We start from the raw sequence: 18585 nt of genomic DNA on the forward strand, positions 1-18585 counted from the left end.
ATGACTGTCATTTTTATGGAGAAAAACAATGAATGCCTACCTACTATACAGTATGTAATGTGTAAAAGGGGTTAATAATATTTTCTTTACAGCTGTATTTTTATCTGTGTTTGTGTGTATGTTTCTGCAGCCCTTAGAGCTTATTTGCGAGAAGGCAATTGCCACCTGCAACAGACCTCTCGGGGCTGGAGAAGCCCTGCGTCGAGTCATGGAGTGCCTGGCCTCAGGCATACTCCTACCAGGTATGTAGCCATAGTGGATAAATGAATATACATACTGGAAAGATTTCTCTGTAAATTCTCTGCATTTTCAGAGATGGGCAGATAAATTGAGGCACATTTTTTTGAAGCTGTTTCTCTAAGAGAGGTCGAGACGTTATCAGTGACCCGGCAGAGCACAGCTGTCTGAGGAAAGCAAATCATTACAAGAGCATCTTAATTAGGAGCAACTGAAGGATTTCATCACGAAATGCTGTGCATCTTTGGAAAAAATTCAATTATACAAAAGTATGTGAAAGCTGAGTTTCAAAAAATGTGTTTGGATTCAGACCCCAGACTGACAGCAGCAGATAACAGACTGTTATTTGACTGGTTTGAATAGCTTGCAGCCAGTTTGACCAGTTACATTTTCCTATTGCTGCTGTTTTTATTAGTCAGGATTTCCATTGTCGCTTGTTTCCTGACAGTGAAGCCTAATTAAATGCTGCTGAGCGGCAGTGTCACTATGTAAACTGACAACAACTGACTTTGTGTGTGTGTGTGTGTGTCATCTTCTGTCTCTTCCCCCCCAGGTGGTCCGGGTTTACACGACCCATGTGAGAAAGAGCCAACAAACACACTAGCCAACATGACCAACCAACAGGCTGAGGCCATTACCTACAGCGCACAGGTACACACACACACACACACATCAGCTAAAGACACTGTTGTTATCACCCAGCTGTACTCGCCCTGGGCTGTCAGTGTGTGGGAATCAGTAAGCAACACGCCTATTACCAGACAGAAAGACCCCCATCACCACACCAACCACACAATCTGCACACACACACAAACACACTTCTGGAAGAGCTGTGTGGTGCTGCATTTTAATGATTGGTGTGGGAAACTATTGCCATTGCAAGCCATAAATCTATCTCTGACACCCCGAGGACAGTATTTGCGTGCATGCGCTGCGGGTGTGCGTGCTGTCATGTCCTCCTTCACACACACACTCGACTGCGCAGGGCAGCCTCTGAGCCGCATGGCTTAGTGAATCCCGCTGTCCATTTCCTTTTGAAGGCACCCTGAACGAGGCTGGAATGTCAATGGGGATAATTGTATTGGTGCAGATACAAGAGCAGATAGGAGAGAGGGAGCTGTTCTGTCAATGAGCTACACCGAACCTCATGAATATCCAAGACACCTTTTCTCCCTAATGGATTTGTATTAGCAGAGCCACTGTGTGCCATCCTGATTATCTTCCTGATTGTTTGTCTAGATTGAGGATGTGTACAGTAGGTCGAGGATGATAAATTAACACACAGGCACATTGGTCAGTATATGTGCTGATGTTATTGATACTAAGGAAAAAAATTTATGCTGTGTGTTTACAAGATGACACAAGATCAGGCTGAGATTTAGTGCTCATGTATCAGTGTCTATACCTGTGTACATTGCACATAGACTAATAGGTCCTAATATCTGTAGCCTGAATAGCCTGAATACTCAAGCTTTGCTCCTTGTCTCTCTCTGTTTTTCAACTAGAATGTACAAGCTTATTTATCACAGCAGCTTCACTTCAAATTTAATGAAAACTCCACCAGAAAACCAAAGAATTGATTCGCTTTTCTTCTTGAAGGAAGAATCACAGCAACACTGCTGTGAAAACAGAATATGTGACTGCGTGCCTGTAGAAAATTATCTTGGATATACGTGACAAACTGCAGGGCATTCACTTAAAGCAGAATAAAGACAGAATGCATCGCTTTCTTTGCATTGGTTTGTGTTATGACTTTAATTTCCGAGTGAGAAGGAAAAATGCTTCAGGGAAATATTTCTAATTAAATTTGGAATTTTCAAAGTTTGGAGTTTAGACCTAAATATTTTTTAACAGAAATCCTGCTGCAAACTTGCAAACTGGAAGTGAGGGCTTTGAAAGAATTTGCCAATTAAGTTTATAAATGCCATCGAGTTACATTATGGGAAATGTAGGTGCAAATACCTCTTTAACAGCGTAAGAGCAGCACATAAATTTACTCTGTTACTATTTGTGCAGTTTAAATTTATCTTCTATCGTGTGTGTGTGTGTGTGTGTGTGTTTTGCGTTCAACAGCATGCTCTCAGACTCATGGCATTCGGACAGATCTACAAGGTGCTGGAGATGGAACCTCTTCCCTCAAATAAACCATTACAGAAATACCCTTGGTCTGATAAAGAAGGTGCGTGTCTACCTGCCCGTTCGCTGAGTCTTCCTCAGCCTGTGTGTCTCTTGTCTTTTGTCCATTACATTCCCCACAGGTCTCGTCTTTCTGTCCTTGTCTGTTTGTGCCTGATTATCTGTCTGTTCAATTAATCTGTCCGTCTGAAGGCTTGTCTTTTGGTCTGTCTGCCAGTTATCTCACATGAAACCTAGAGTAGGGTTCAGTTATCCGGGTTTTTGGACATATATCTTTCATTCATTAGATCTTTCCACACATGATGTGACCTTTCTGGACGTAATAGGTGTTTTTTTTTCTTTTCTATAGAGCGCAACGTCAATATTGCTGACACGTGAAGCATCACAAAAATATCTTTAACAATGAGATATAATGTTTAATATTTAAGTCCAAAAAAACAAGGTATGAAACGTCGTAAACATAAATGGTTTACGCAGGAGTGTTTCTGCTTTTTGTTCACACAAGAGAAAGTTGGCGATTTTTCAAAGCGTCTGTCATGGAAAACAGACTCAAGCCTTTTGGTACCTCATGACTCTGACATGGAAAAATGCCAGAGCATTTACAGATTAAGGGCGCGTGTAGGAAAGGAGCTTATATGTCTTCCTCATTGTTTGACTGTTTGCTGGTCTGCCTGTCTGTTCTGTTTGTCTTTTCTGTGAGTTTATCCATCTTTATGCTTGTTCTATGATATTGCTTGTTCTGTGCGTCCCTTTCTCTCTGTCACACACAGGCGGCTTTGTGTGCGTTCACGTAAACATGTCTTGTATTTGGCGACTGATTTATAACTCGCTCTCGCCTTCTCTCCAGGCTTAGGTCTGAAGAGGCCATATGAGGATGGAGCGATGGATGACAAGGACCTCATCAAGAAGATGAAGAGGAATCTGAGGAAAGGTATGAGAAGGAAGAGAAGAAAGAACAATGATTCCAGAGCATTATTATCTGATTGTTTTCTGTTCATTCGCCCCAATTTATTTTAAAGATGGAAAGAAGGAAAAGTTCAAATTAAGAGAACGTGAATTTTGGGTTTATTTATTTATTTTCATTCAAATGCAGCGTTTAAAAATACCTTGCTTCTCTTCCTCTTGTCTCCGTCTGCTTCTCTCTCTTCCACCTTCCTTCCATCCCTTGGAGGCAGATCAATAGTATTGATTGCAAACGTTTTAGTAGGCCACCCAACCATCCCCAGGTCTTTCTTCATACAAGGAGAAGATGAACCATGACTAATGGAGACAGAGAGGCATTTTTAGATATTGGCAAACAGCAGGAAAGTGATTGAAGGAGAGAGAAAATATACAGGCACCTTTATTCATCATGAAAACAACCAGCAAAGAGTGCTAAGAACCTTTAGGAAATATGATTTATTACATACAGTATCTTTTAATTGGCCCAGTCTGTCCAGTTTTGGCTGGATAATTGTTGCACACGCTACAAACCCTGATTAAATTTATCATGAATTGCTCCGCTTTCTACTCTAACAATCCCTCCCTCCATTTTCTTTTGCATTAGTCCTAGACAGTAAAGCCATAGACTCCAACCAGCCAATGAACGCCCTGATGCGGTTGAACCAGATCCGGCCGGGGCTGCAGTATCGCCTGCTGTCCCAGTCGGGCCCGGTTCACGCTCCGGTCTTCACCATGTCCGTGGATCTGGACGGAACCATTTACGAAGCATCTGGATCCTCCAAGAAGACCGCCAAGCTCCACGTCGCCGTCAAGGTAAGAAGCCAGATGAAGGTAGAGAGGTGAAGTGTGCGTGGTATGTATTTATGTCTGTGCTCATTTTGACACAAAGACCCACTTATAAAGGAAAAGAAAGAGAGGATTCTTTTTCGGCTACCGAAAGAACTTCCTGAGCTCCATCTGCAGCCAAACCTGTGTGTCTCTCTATAAATATGTTTTTGTCTGTGTATTCCCATTGGTGTGTGTGTTTGTGTTTGTGTGTGCGCGTGTGTGTCAGGAGGAAAGGAGGTGGGCAAATCCATGTAATCCCAAAGTGGCTGTGAACAAAGAGGCTCTCCAGAGCACAGAGCTGGGGATAATCCGCTATCCGCTCCATTCCCATAAAAGGCTCTTTCTCCCCTCTCTCCCCCTTTTTCCATGCTACTTCTCACTCACTTTCTCTCTCTCTCTCTCATGTACTCACCTTTTGATCTCCTTCTGTTTCTCTCGCTCACTGAAGTGGCTGGTTCAGCAACTGTAACACAATCACCCATTTGAGTCAAAAACTTGTCATTCGTCTTTTTCTCTTCCGCCTCGACATTATTGTTGTACTGAATCACTCTGCCGCTCTGTGTGCTGCAGAGGACTGACAGTAGGCTCATGTGACTCTGCATCTATTGTAATAGCTTCATTGTAAACATTGTGGAAGGTTGTATTCAACTCTTTCACGTCATGCAGTATTGCTGCTTCAGACACAAAGCAGACTGTAACGTATGAGTAACCCATTTAGTGTGCTATTTCTAAGATGACACCTGATTGACTGAGGACATTTTCATTCATCTAGCTAGATTTTACAAATGCACTTCTTATTTTTCTGTCTCACTAATGTGTAGATTAGTTAGGGAGTTCAGATTTCTTTAATGTGTAGGTCTACTTTTGTTCCCAACATTTGTACTGATGATTTAAATTATGTTTTGGTGTTAAAACAATCATTATTACTCATTTAGTCTAGATCTAGTGTACAAGTGCATTAATGAGACAATGTTGGTCTTTTTATTGACTCTATAAAAACAACAAAATCATTTAAAAGATACATAAATATATTTATTTATCGTCCCACTCCAGGTTCTCCAGGCGATGGGCTACCCAACAGGTTTCGACTCAGACTTGGACCCCATGAGTTCAGACGAGAAGTCGGATGGCGAGGGGAAGAGCGAGACGTCATCACATACTAGCAATAACCCAACACACTCCTCGGACAGTTCCAACACACTGGAGGTGTGGATTGAGAAATGTGCATGTGATATATATATATAAAGGCATAAAGGCATCAGTTCAAATGCTTTTATAAAGTCTTGGGTTTTCTTATTTTAAACAGTTAAAATGTTAACAGTCACTCTTTAAAGACATAAAAGGTATCTTTAACTTGGTTAAATCTTCACGCTCTTGCTCCTCATTCTCCGTCTCTCCAGGTTTAAAGTCCACCATGTGCTTTACAATAAAGAACTTAATGAAGATGCTTTTGAATTAAATAGTTTCAATATTTTTTTCACCCCTCAGGTGCGAACTCAGGGTCCCATACTGACGGCGAGCGGGAAGAACCCCGTCATGGAGCTAAACGAAAAGAGACGAGGCCTCAAATACGAACTCATCTCTGAAAGTGGAGGCAGCCACGACAAACGCTTTGTTATGGAGGTGAGAGCTTCGTGCACACACAAACACACACAGACTGACTCTGGTAAAAGATTATAAAACACATACAAAAGAGACATAATCAAAAAATTATAGAAAACAGAGGTGAAGCCACACAGAAACAGGCTGATCACTGGTAGAGTCAATCAGTCAACTTGGTTCCTGGAGCAGGCCTGTTCTCTGTGGGGTGTGTTGTTCTCCGACATGCGTGGCTGCTCCATCGCTCTGCTGATTGATTAGCCGGCCTGCTTGACAGCAGGGTATCGCTAAACAAGCTGTCCCATTCAGCCAGACTCGCTTCCTGAGTTACTGATGACTGATAAGTGTATTTGTGTGCGTGTGTGTACATCAGGTGGAAGTCGATGGGCAGAAGTTTCGTGGGGCAGGCCCCAATAAAAAAGTAGCAAAGGCCAGCGCTGCTCTCGCAGCTCTGGAAAAACTCTTCTCTGGTCCCAACGCAGCTGCAAACAAGAAAAAGAAGATATTGCCTCAGGTAAAGAGACACTGACACATACAGAATGAAACAATGTTCACAACACAGCTGAACTGTCAGTGAAGCTTTAAAAATGATAAAAAGTTCCCTCGTCAGTGTCACCTCACAGTTTATCCCCTTTGTTCGCGCATCAGTAATCAGTGGCACTTCGTCTAACAAGTCTAATCAGATCAATACTTGACACTTAAGACTTAAGGCTTAAGACCCTTCCAATTATTTTGTCAATGAGCCTCTGCGCTGACAGATTTGTTAGCAGACAGTAAGGCCCATAATGCATTAGAACATTGTCTTGGATAAGCTTTTATGCCTCGTTTATGTGCACCATATTTATCTATATTTGTTGTGTATCTCTGCATCGTGTTGCGTTTGAAACACACTCACGTATAATACGTACTGTGTTCAGACTAAAGGAGCCCTGGCCGCGGCGGCAGCAGCCTCAGCGGTAGCAGCTCAGGTAGCCAGAGGAAGAGGAAGAGCGGCCCTCGCGAGAGGAGCCTTCGTCAGTGCTGCCGCACCTGGATATGTCACACCAGGTAGTGAAAGGAGCATCGTGTGTGAATCTTTAAATTTTTTTACTATGTGTTGGTTTGGGGTCATTTTATAATTTGTGTTCTTTACACAGTTTTCATTTTTATATTTAACACAGTTCCTTGGCAGGATTGACATTTCCTTTTACCGTTGGCTTTACAGTACTGACATTTTCTTCAGCTTGAGAGTAAAACAAGCATCCATTTTTACCCTGCAGCTGTAGCTGAAATATCACAGGCTTTCAGAAATACCCTACAGCACCATACAGCACAGGAGACAGTAGTTACATTAATGCATGTCTGGGAGCTCAATAATAGAGAATCATGCAGAAAAAAACGACCTTGCATCTGGGTTTTCGAGTTCACGTCGATCATCTTAGGAAAGGAGTGTTAGCTCGGTCACAGCTGTGTGCTCGAGTGCGGCATGGCCAAAACACTCATCTAAACTTACTGGAAGATGTTAAAAAGTGCAGCCGGGAATTAAACAAGTGCACAATTGATTTCGACCCTCTAACCTCTTCCCCAACAGGCTTTGGGACACCGTATGGCTACAGCCCAGCTGCAGCAGCTGCTCCTGCATACGGTACGTGCTGCTTTCTTCTCCGTGCTTATAACCTTCTTCCCACCTTCTCCCCTCTCCTAATCACACAGTTCTCGCCTAACCCGACATAACTGCTAACCATCACCTAACGCCTCCATCCCTTCTTCTCCACCTCCTTTTGCTTCAGCCTCTTCTCGTTTCTGAAAGTTACTTCAAGTCTCGATCCCACTCTAATCCGACTTTTAGAGTTTGGCACCGAGTTTCAGTCATAAAATAAACAAAGCTTAAACCTCTTTGTCGAGTGCCTCGAGCAAATCTGTCTGTACTTTGGCTAATTGTCCGCTCGCCACTTGTCTGTTAATCTGCTTGTTGCCACTCATTCCCTCGCCTCGTGGTCGGTTGGACCACCACTCTGTCAGTAAATGCTGCCTTCAGTCTCAAGCTTTGATCTCAGAAACTGATCATAATCACGATGACACTCACATCTGCATTTGCAGTCTCAGAGCAGCCATCCCAATCGAGCTCTCCTAGACTTACATTAACTCAGTCACACTGCCTCTGCTGCCGTCATCTTTTTTTTCTGTTTAGATTAGCAGGACACATAGTGTGAGTTCCTCACTTTACCCGCTGTTATTTAAGACAGGCTGGCAGGGCAGCTTTACCACTTGCAGCGCTGCTCCTGTCATGTTACCGCTGCTAAGGGGTTTCCATGTCCTCACAGGGCTATCTTACATACACAAAGTAATTATAGACATTTATAGGCTAAAATCTATACTAGACCGTGACCTTTAACAGCATGCGTATCCATACTTTCCTGTCGTATTTACCTCAACAGACTCAGCCTTGTTTAGTGTGTGCACACATGTAGCATTGGGAGGCTTCTCTGTCCATCCTACAGCTTGGAGTTTGAATGGGTCTTATGTGCGAGGAGAAACTAGTCTGGGGCCCCAGGCAGACGTTCAGTACCCCCCTGAGATCCCAACAGCCCTGAATATGAAGTGCGCCTTAGTTTCTCTGTTTATGGTGGAGCTGGAACTGTGAATTTGTTTGAGGTGTTTCGTTACAGTCCCTGGCATCCACACACTTTTTCACGTTATTGTGAGACGCATGGCTTCTAAATATTCAGAAGTCAATGGCAGTCTCTTGCTTAGTCAAACGACTATTTGATATTTTTAAGTTAGACTACAGAAGTAAACAAATCTGTTCAAAATATGAGATACACCTACTCTTCTACTTAAGATGCAGTACTGCAGATGAAGAGAGGAGTACAAATGAGAGATGGATTAAGGGCTGCAAGTCACAAAGGAGATCTTAATTTCTTACTCACAGTATTTAAAAAATGAAATCCACTTTAGCTTTAACCAAATTAGACCCTGTTTGAGGTTACATTTCAATCAGAAGGGAGAACAAAGGCGATGAGAACATTAGGAATGACTAATTAATCTTTCAGATGCAAGGCTTTCATCCTGTTTCCTACTTTTTCACCGTCCTCCGGCACCTTTGGGCTTTGACAAACACGTAGAAAGCGTTATCAAATGCTGCTGGACTCGCTAGAATGTTCTGTGGAGCAGAATAAAGAACATTATATCGTAGAGCATAGAACACTAGATCCATTTCCCGTACATTACAGGACGGTAATAAAGAACAAACTCTCCTGCTCAGCCATTTCCTTTAATGGTTTAATACAGTTCATTATAACTTGGGTCCTTAATGTGTCGTATTGGCCGCCATTCTTATCAGTAATAATAACATTATATATGATATATACCAATGTTGTGCCATCACTTAAAAGAAGCAAACACAAGATTATTGTTGTGTCTCAATCTGTCTGATCTGGTGGAGCACAATGTTTTGACCCAAGTTATAATAAACCAACATGAATCTTCAACTTTGGCCATTTCTTCCCTTTAACTCTGAATCTCCTTCTCGGCTCCTCTAACCACCGATGAAGCTCTGTCACCTCGTGCATACACATTTCTTTCTGTTCTCACACACTTACACCTCCCCCCTTTGGGGAGCCTCGTCTGTAGCGTAGTGCTAAAGGTGTTTGTTGGACGTAGATGTAGCGTAGTGTGTAGTGTAGTGATCATAGATTAAAAACTTGGTTATTTGTTGTCCTGGACTCATGCAGAGCTGTGCTCTTCTCATGTCTCCCCTCTAGGTTTGCCCAAGAGAATGCTTCTGTTGCCTGTCATGAAAGTGCCCACCTACCCCGTCCCCCACTACCACTTCTTTTAGCACAGGAGATTTAAATACCAAACGCTTTTTTTCATACATACCAAACGCATTTTCCAAAACCATACGATTCACTTTTTCTAGAAGGGAAACTTTTTTTGTTGTTGTTTTCTACAATATCAGTGATGGGGAAGGGAAAAAAGGACTTGAGCTGAAGATTTGTAAAGGCGCTTTTTTGTTTTTTTTTGTTTTCTTACTGTTCCAAAAACTTTTATGAATATGAAGAAAATACTGCAGGTTAAAGTTCTTAAGAGATAAACAAAAACTTGAAGGATTTGTACTGTGAATTGTGACCTCATTCTTTGAGTCTAGATCAGCCTTTTGTTATTGTGTTTATTCTTTGTAGGAAAGAAGATAACCTTTGCAATATGATACACACCACACACACATTCTCTGTAAAAAAAAAAATAAAATAAAATAAAAGAGAAGAAAATAATAATGTGAGCTGTGTGAAGCATGTATAGAAATAAATAAATAATAAATAATGTTGGTAAAAATGAATAAAGTTTAACTCCTATAAAAGCTGAACACTGCCTGGTGTATATCTGGTATATCAGCTGGTAGCTCTTTTTTTTTTTCATCTGCTTTGCTTTGATTGGACTTTTTTTTTCAAGCTGTTATATCACTTAACATATTGAAAGATTTTTATCCACTCACTCAACATTCAACCCGCATGTGATCCTGTGACCTAAATCAACGTTTAGCTTTAATATTCCACTCTCACACATGCACACAGATCGAATATCAATCCCTCCACATGCCTCGGCGTGTCTCGTAACATCCTCTTTGACCCTCGGCTTATGGATATTCAGAGACAAAGGCGAGAAGACGGAGCATGAATTTACAAAGCTCTTGTTAGATCCTGCATCTTGCATTCAGCTGCACGATCTCATTACCTCACGTGGATTAATATTTGGCAGGTTTCCCAAAGCTATCCCAGTTATCACCTACAGTATATATGAAAATGAACTTAAGCCGACTGCAGCCTTCTGAGCTTAGTACGTTGCTGTAGATGAATTTAAAGGGCATAGAACTGCCCAGAAATAATAAAGACGACACTTAAGCAGCAATAAGGAACCAACATGAATTCTCACTGTGTTATATGTAGTTGTTATTGTTTCCTTATTTCAGTATCGTTGCTGTATTTGTTGTTTTTGCTCAGCACCAACTAAGCAGCTGAAACGTGGGATCAAACCTTTACATCTAAACTCACTCTGTTTCATAAATTTCATAATATACCTGTGTGCGTATAAATATATATAGAGAGACCTAATATCACAGGTAAATAAATAAATAAATAAAGGACTAAAGGACGGTACCAAAAAGAGTTTATTCCATCAGCATGCTAATTGAAGGTCTTTGCCAGTCGAGCCAGAGTTAAGCTGGCCCTTCATCACGTCTTGGTCATCCAACCAACGAGAGATAACCCCCCTGACGACGTCTCCATGGTTACAGCTATGAGGCGCAGCCATTGGATGAGAGGACCCAATATCTTGTCCAATGGTTGGTTGAGCTTCATTGAGTTGTTGTAAAACCTTTTCAAATGATATTTGTCTTGACATCACCGAAGCTTTTCTTCAATCTCACATGACTGAAGATGAATTTCCAGCTGTTGAATTCTGTGCCAATTTTCTGTTATTCTTTCTGTTCAAAGTTGAATTCATTTTTTTTTTCAAAGCTGAAGCCCCAGAGTGACTAAGTACTCTCAAAACTGCCACACATGTGTCTGATCTCATTGTCAGTCTTCACTTGTAGGTAACACCTTACCACCACTGCACAAATCTTTCCTTTAATATTTGTAATTAGGCTCCTACTGTGCGTCCATGACTGGAGTAGCTGTTAAATATTAAAGGAATAGTTATGGGAAATGCGCTTCTTGGCTTTCTTGCCAAGAATTCGATGAAAAGAACAGTACCACTTACACATATGAATGCAAAATTTTAAAACTACAGCCAGCAGCCCGTTATCGTATCTTAGCATAAAGACTGGAACAGCCAGCCTGGCTCTGTCCACGTTATATTTCGTGGACGGTGGAAAGAAGTGCTGATAGGCCAGGCTATTTTCTGCTCTGGGTCTATCCCGTGACCTCTTACCAGTTGGAACCTCTACTGGCTCCAAAAGATCCAGGCTTGACAAACATACAATAAATGTCTGTGTACATACAGAATATACTAAAATAGCAAAATTACATTATATAATATCTTTTCATTTGCCTTTGTAAGAAAGCAAATGCGTGTATTTGGACTATTCCTTTAATTGAATTATTTAATCTACTGACCATTCCCATATAGGCAAGTGTATGTAATCTTTTTTTGTTTTTAATGACACACAGAAAATAATCTTTTTTACATTTTACATTTCCAAGTATCAATCAAGAGGATTTTACATCATTCAAGTGAACTTGAAGTAACTTGAAGAAAACATATTGGATTTCTTTTGTCTCAGTATCCCTCATAAACATTAAACCTTTGACATGAAGAAAGTTGTGTGTATACGTAGAAGTCTCACTAATTGTGATTATAGTAATCATTCCTGCTCTCCTTGTCTCTGTTCTTCATCTCACTGCAGGTGGTCTTTTCATTGACAATCCCTTCTACCAGCCACGGACCATCGCTCCTTTTATCATTCATCTTGGTCCCCAGGATCTCTTCTCTGACTTCTAGAGGCGGCAGGTTGTTGGATACACTCTTCACATTTACCTGTCTGCACACGCGGGACATCTCTTCTTTTTTTTTCTGTCCGTCTAAGCGGGCCGCCTTTCTATCCAGGTGACGGACACGCAGATCCAAAACTGTCTTTGTTTGATCAGTCCACTGGAGAACAAAAAAAAAAAAAAAAAAAAGTTCTGCTCTATAGCAGCGGCAGAAAACCGTCTCACCTTCTGACCGAGAGGCTCAAAGCTCCTCTCTCTGTTTCCTCTGCTCTCCGACCAGATTGTCACTTCAGAGGAGAGTAACTTTTACATGAAGCAATACTCGGATTTTATGAGAAACGTTCAGCTGCGACTGCGCAAAAAGCTGGGCTGAACTTTGGTCTTTCTTATAGCAATACACCTGAACTCCTCTCTTCGAGCTTACTTGAGAAGAATGTGAATGTCCAACGGAGTTTTGCCCAACACAGCATTGCAATAGCTCATTTGATTGTATATTCATTGTATGTGTGTGTATGTGTGGCTATAACATGACTATATACACATATATGTATGGTATATGTTTCTATAACAAAGTGTTGACAATAATATTACTATATGATGATGTATTTATGTAAATATTCTATAAAATATAACTATTGTTGGTATAAATTATTTTAGAATTATAAAGTGAAATGTAACTGTAATATCACAGTATAGCTTTCTTCCAATTTTATATACACTGAGCAATTGAAGCTAGTTCTAGGAGATGCAATATTATCTTTGGTATTCCTATTAACCTGTGCTGTTAGAATGATAATGCTTCCTTCCTCCCTTCCTCTCCTTCCTTCAAACTTGTCCTCTATCTTTGATGTCTCTCTGAGCCTTTCTGAGCATGCTCTCTGCTGCCCGAGGTTTGTTTACATGGCTCGGACCAGAGGTGCTCCCCTACTGAACACACTCATAATCACATTCGTGCACGCACACATACACACACACACACACATACACACACACACACACTTTTCCTGTCAGAAAGCACATTTTCTATAGTCTCACTGCTGGCAGGGAATACAGTTGCTACAAATACAGTTCTGTATGTGTATAGTATGATGTACGCATTACCGGACACATCCATCAACGATCAGAACAATCGTTCAGCTCTGTCCCGCTCGCCTTAGGGACAAAAAGCACAGCTTGTTTTCCCACATCCATTACTAGTCCCTCTTTCTGCAAACACACACACATCCACACACACACACACACACACACACACCTTTCCCTCCAACCTCCCATGGCAATCCTCTGCTGTTCGGACGTGATGCTGCTGGTGGCAGAAACAGCTTTGTCAAAGGGCCTTGTTACACACCTTGTTACGACACAGCACAAAACTACTGGCCGACTAATTAAAGGCCAGTGAACATTTTTAAAAAGCAGGACCTTGAATTGGATTTATATGTTCCTGCCTGAGCATCACCATCATTATTTTGGTGACCTCTCCTGTGTGTATACAGCAGGATTTTAGGATGGACACATTTCAGTGTTTTGTGGTGTTTCTGGAGGGATGTTTGTGTGAAGTTTGAGTCGCCTTTGCCTGAAAATTTGAGCAAAGGAGAGGAAACCTGGGATTGAGGAAGTTTCAGCGCGGGATGCACCCATCCAATATGCACAGTTATCTCTGGCCTCATGTTATGCTACATTAAAACAACAAAGTTTTGAACAACAAACCAATTTTCATTTAGAGATTTAGACATAAGTCCGGCACTGGTATTGCATCTGTGCTCAGTATCAGCAGATACTCTGAGTTGGGTATGGGTATAAAAAGTTGGATAGGTGCATCCGTAGTTTCAGTCAACATGACTGCCTGTGATGGATTGAGGCAATGACACCTGCCAATCAAGAAAACACACATCAAAACTTCTCCACGAAGCTTAACGTACTCTTAAAAGGAAGACTGACTCTCAACATTTCCACCATGAGACACGTCTGAAGCATTTTTGAAGGCCAAGTCTTTGAGATCAAAACATCAAAAATAGTAGATTGACTCGTGGCAAGGACGCTGGGTCTTTTTAAATCAAATGAAATTAGTGTTCTGGTCTCAGCTGTCGACCACGGCGTCAGTCAGAGGCTTGTCAAACTTCTCAGGAGAGATGAGTGGAAGAGGGAATTTGTTTTGTTGTCGATCATTGCCTCTATTAAAAATCATGTATATTGCTTATTTGTAGTCGACCATGTAGTGGTAGTGTTGTGGGTTTGACCCTTCTATAGCACATATTAAATATACATAGGTAGTAACTAGACTAGAGAGCCAAATGGGTGTAACAACAACGCTGTACGCACTGAGATAGCAGTCACAGCTTACACATCGTACTCCTATTCTTTCTGCGAATTTCTGAACTTTATCACTTTTTTTTTCTTTCTTTTTTTTACTTTAATAGATACGAGATGTCAGTCAGCAGAGGCCAAATCAAACAGCATCAGAAGGCTTTGATCCTCCTCACACTTGCCTTCATCTGGGCACCAGTTTGATCTCCTGTGTTTGTGCAAGCTTTGATTCAACAAAAGTGACGTCTGAGAAAGACACAATAGACTAAAGCCCCAGAGCCCATTTTTCCCAAGACAATAAGTCAAATCAGAGTTAGAGTCTGTGAAACCGCTGAAGAGAATTTACTGAAGATGAAATGAAATCATGCCACCGAGCTGTGATCGTGTGATTGGAGGCAAACTGAAGGATGTTATGTGCTTATTTTTTTTGTCCTGCAGAGATGAAGTCAGGCTTAACAAGCTTTTGCTCATAACTTAGTTTGAATATTTAAAATTGGTCCATGTCCATATGGCATCCTCTGCCACTGCCTAGAGTTACTATATCTATAAAATCTGTATTACACAGTCATAAAACCTTCAAACCTGTAATGACACCCAGGTTGCCACTTCATCTACATCTCATCTGCTAATCGTTGTTTATACATGAGAACCACATCCGACTGGAATTTACAGGACTAGATTAGGGCCAGGATCATTTTACTGACATGCAGCAGCATTAACATACCAAGATGTCTTGCAGAAACTAGATCCATCCATGTTTTCTTGACCGTGCATCTTTGCAGTGCGAGATTTCTCCACCGTCTCATCTCTTAAAGCGTGGGCACTGCTTTGCCTCGACTTCTCATCCCGACGTGGAATTCACAGAGAGGTGAATAACTCGGAGCTTGAAACAGACCTTCTCTATCAGCTAAGAATTTCCTAATTTCCCCCTCTGCCCTCTCACTGTCTCTCTTTCTCTGGCCCCCGTCCTCTACATCCAGATGGCCCACATTAATAAGGCAGACAGTCATACTTGAGTGAGCAACCTTTTTTCATTTCCCCTAAGACTCAACAGACACGCAGGAGGAGTCACCCTGACTACTGACCCCGTCCTCTTGGTTCGTTGACTGGACGACCGCTTTCACAGGAAGGGTGTCGGTGTGAGAGTTGGTTTAAAACTGGCACAGGAGGTCTGGAGGGACTGTGCAGGCTGGTGGAGCTGTTGAGGAATCAGCCTGAGGTTGGATTTTTTTAAGTATCCACGCAGGTTAATAGGGATTATCGCAGGAGGATGATGTAGAAAAAGCAAGAGGAATAAAGACGAAACTGAAACCAATGCTGCTCTTTTTACAGTCAACATTAAAAAAGAAAAAAGCTTTATTCAGTACATGGAGACATAAAAGCGAGGCAGAGGAGCAGGCTCGCCATCTTCCAGCTGTGTTTCCCATACAGTCGGACCATCGGGAAGATGAAAATACCAGCCGGTACTGCACTAAGAAATGTCCCAGAATAGAAAACATTACTGCGACTGAAGAAACACACTCACAGCAGCCCGGTTTGAAGGCTCAGACAGCTTATGTCCACGCGGATAACTTTTCTAGAAAGTAATGGTTGTTTGTGCTGGACTCGAGGGTCCCCGTTGAGTTTTCTGATGGATGTTCTTCCTGTTGCAGTGTTCTCCAGAAATGCCTCTAGGAGATCACTATGAACCAGGAAAACAGGGCAGCCATTGTAAACACACACACACACACACATGCACGGATACCGCCTCTCGGGAGGCAACTACACCTGAACATCTAAAGAAGCACAAAACACACACGAGCAATACACCCACACATTTGTTCTCAGGGCCACCTGACACACACATATGCAAGTACATTAACACACACGCAAGCAAGCACATATGTAATCACGTATGTAAATATTTCAGCGACGGTAACAGCCGAGCACATTGAGACAGCATGACATTCTCTGCTCCGTGGTTTGTATATTACACATAAGATTGTACTGTACGTAGTGAGAGTCACACAAGTGGTTAGGCCTTGTTTGTACTTTAGGATTTGAGCCATGTATAGCTGAGAGAACACACTCCCACCTCCCCTCATTTGTTACCTTGGTGCTTTATAACAGGTCGTCTGTAGCACTGTACATAATGGATTTTACTTTTTAAGTTTGCAGCAGTTTATCCGTGAGCAATTTGAGCTTTGCCGTCAGGAGAAAAGTGGGGAGGAGGGTTGTCAACAACTCTTTTGTGGCACCAAATGCAGGAGCTTTGCGGGTTTTAGAGGCTGCAATGTGTTCAGCAGTTAAAGGGTTTCGTGTGCTTTCCTTTTTCAGGTAATGTCAGGTTTTTTTTGGAGCCCAGTTTCTCCTGAGGTACCTCTTCATCCCCCTGCTAGGTCAAAAGGTCAAAAAGTGAAAGATGCCTTTGGGAAATGGGTTTCGGTTTGCTCTGTCAGGATGGGTTTTATCCAGATACCAAAGACTCTGAAGCCTTTGTTGTGCAAATCTGATCATCCCGGCAGTCTCAGAGAGTGAGAAACCATACGGCATGTGATGTGATATTCGCTGTCTAGACAGGTCAGGTAAAAAGAAAAATTAGCTCTCCTGTTGTGTATAAGACAGTCTCTGGAGGAAATCTGTGTCTTGCTCATTATTGCATTAGCACAGAAAGTTGGGGGGGGGTTTAAGTCTGGGGAGTCGTGCTAAATTTGTCTGGAAGCAGAGGAAGAGAAGAGGTGGAGAAAGAGCCCGGAAAGTCCATCCATCCACGAGTGGCTCTGAACTCTGCAGAGCAACAGAAATAGATCCGGGATCACGTTTCGACTGCCGAGGCAAAGTTAACCAGACTAACTGCTGAACGGATCGTTTTTTTCTGGGTGTGTGTGTGTGTGTGTGTGTTGTGGTGGGAAATATGTGCGTTTGTGTGTTCGTATAGCAGGCACATAAACCGGAGGGGATGGGATGCTATTTCACACCCATATGCACACACACACACACACACACATACACACACATAATATTGCAGTCACATTAAGCATGTCGTTGCATATTTTCTGGTCATGGTCCACTGATTGTTTAAGTCCAATATCCTCCTGATAAATGATCAAAGCATTTTGGTTGGGAATGTACACTGTTGTTATAGTGATTGTAGAGTAGAATGTATTTACTCATAGGAAGAGTAAACTTGCTTTTTTGTAGAGAAGCATATATACAGAATATATATGGATACATACATATATATACATCTATATATCTTTTAAACTACTTGTGTGTGAGAGTTGTTTTGGGCGCATCCACCCTGTTAGGATTCATATTTCTTTCCCCTTTTTCAATTTTTATTTCTAAACGTTTTGACAGAAAGTAGCGTCTTATGAGTGATGAGTGTTTACTTTTTTTTTCTTCCTGTAAATATATTTTTTTAATTTTATTTTTGACAAAAAGGGGGATTAAAAATTGATTGAAACTGTTTTACGATGCTGCCTATGAAACTATGAAGTGACTGTATCCGTCCACAGAATCTGTTTGATCCATAAAATTATCGAAGTAAAACTTTTGTGAAATGTGACGACAAGGTGTGGGAGTCTCACGGGTTGAACAGAGGCCAGTGACGTTGAATAATGGGCGGGAGGGTCATCTGAACTCGCTGTATTGATCGTTTTGAATTAGTAGCAACATTCACGGCGGTGATGATCTGTGGTTGTCACTGTTTTTGACATAATCTATGCTTGACGAACTGAAAATAAATCTGAGAAAGTGCTGAATCAGTATATGTGTGTATCTTTTGTGTGCAAGGAATGAAAATAGGGTCAAAAGAAATGTTCACTGTGTTCCAACATTACACTATAGAACAGGCAAGTATCAGAGGAAATAAAACATATAGAGTGATAATAAAGTTGTTTTTTTAAACATAGAACATTTAATGTTTTGAGAAGAAACAGGTAGAAAACAGCAAAAAAACAACAACGTATAAATTAGGTGAAATAGAAATATTACATATTACATGATACGATTGCAATGTATTATGCAACATAAAAACAAACATTAGGTTGTGTATTGTGTGTAAATGGTAAAGTAGCAAGTATAATACAGT

At 41.5% G+C, this 18585-nt stretch overlaps 1 protein-coding gene across 4 annotated transcripts in view; it reads left to right on the forward strand.

Moving 5' to 3' along the window:
• The window catches only part of strbp (spermatid perinuclear RNA binding protein), a 73868-nt gene extending 55980 nt beyond the window's left edge, over positions 1-17888 (forward strand). For 3 of the 4 annotated variants that reach the window (XM_027282031.1, XM_027282032.1, XM_027282033.1), the window contains 11 exons: positions 131-242; positions 791-888; positions 2311-2416; positions 3221-3304; positions 3920-4128; positions 5197-5349; positions 5632-5766; positions 6116-6256; positions 6660-6789; positions 7313-7366; positions 12128-17888. In XM_027282031.1, coding sequence (XP_027137832.1) covers positions 131-242; positions 791-888; positions 2311-2416; positions 3221-3304; positions 3920-4128; positions 5197-5349; positions 5632-5766; positions 6116-6256; positions 6660-6789; positions 7313-7366; positions 12128-12222 — 1317 coding nt within the window. In that variant the 3' untranslated portion in view covers positions 12223-17888. Of the gene's footprint in view, positions 1-130; positions 243-790; positions 889-2310; positions 2417-3220; positions 3305-3919; positions 4129-5196; positions 5350-5631; positions 5767-6115; positions 6257-6659; positions 6790-7312; positions 7367-9485; positions 10044-12127 lie in introns of those variants that run through there. The other variant, XM_027282034.1, reaches the window with a different exon arrangement.
• The last annotated feature ends 697 nt before the right edge of the window (positions 17889-18585 follow it).

The sequence above is a fragment of the Larimichthys crocea genome, chromosome IX (genome assembly GCF_000972845.2).
Source record: "Larimichthys crocea isolate SSNF chromosome IX, L_crocea_2.0, whole genome shotgun sequence".
NCBI lineage: Eukaryota > Metazoa > Chordata > Actinopteri > Sciaenidae > Larimichthys > Larimichthys crocea.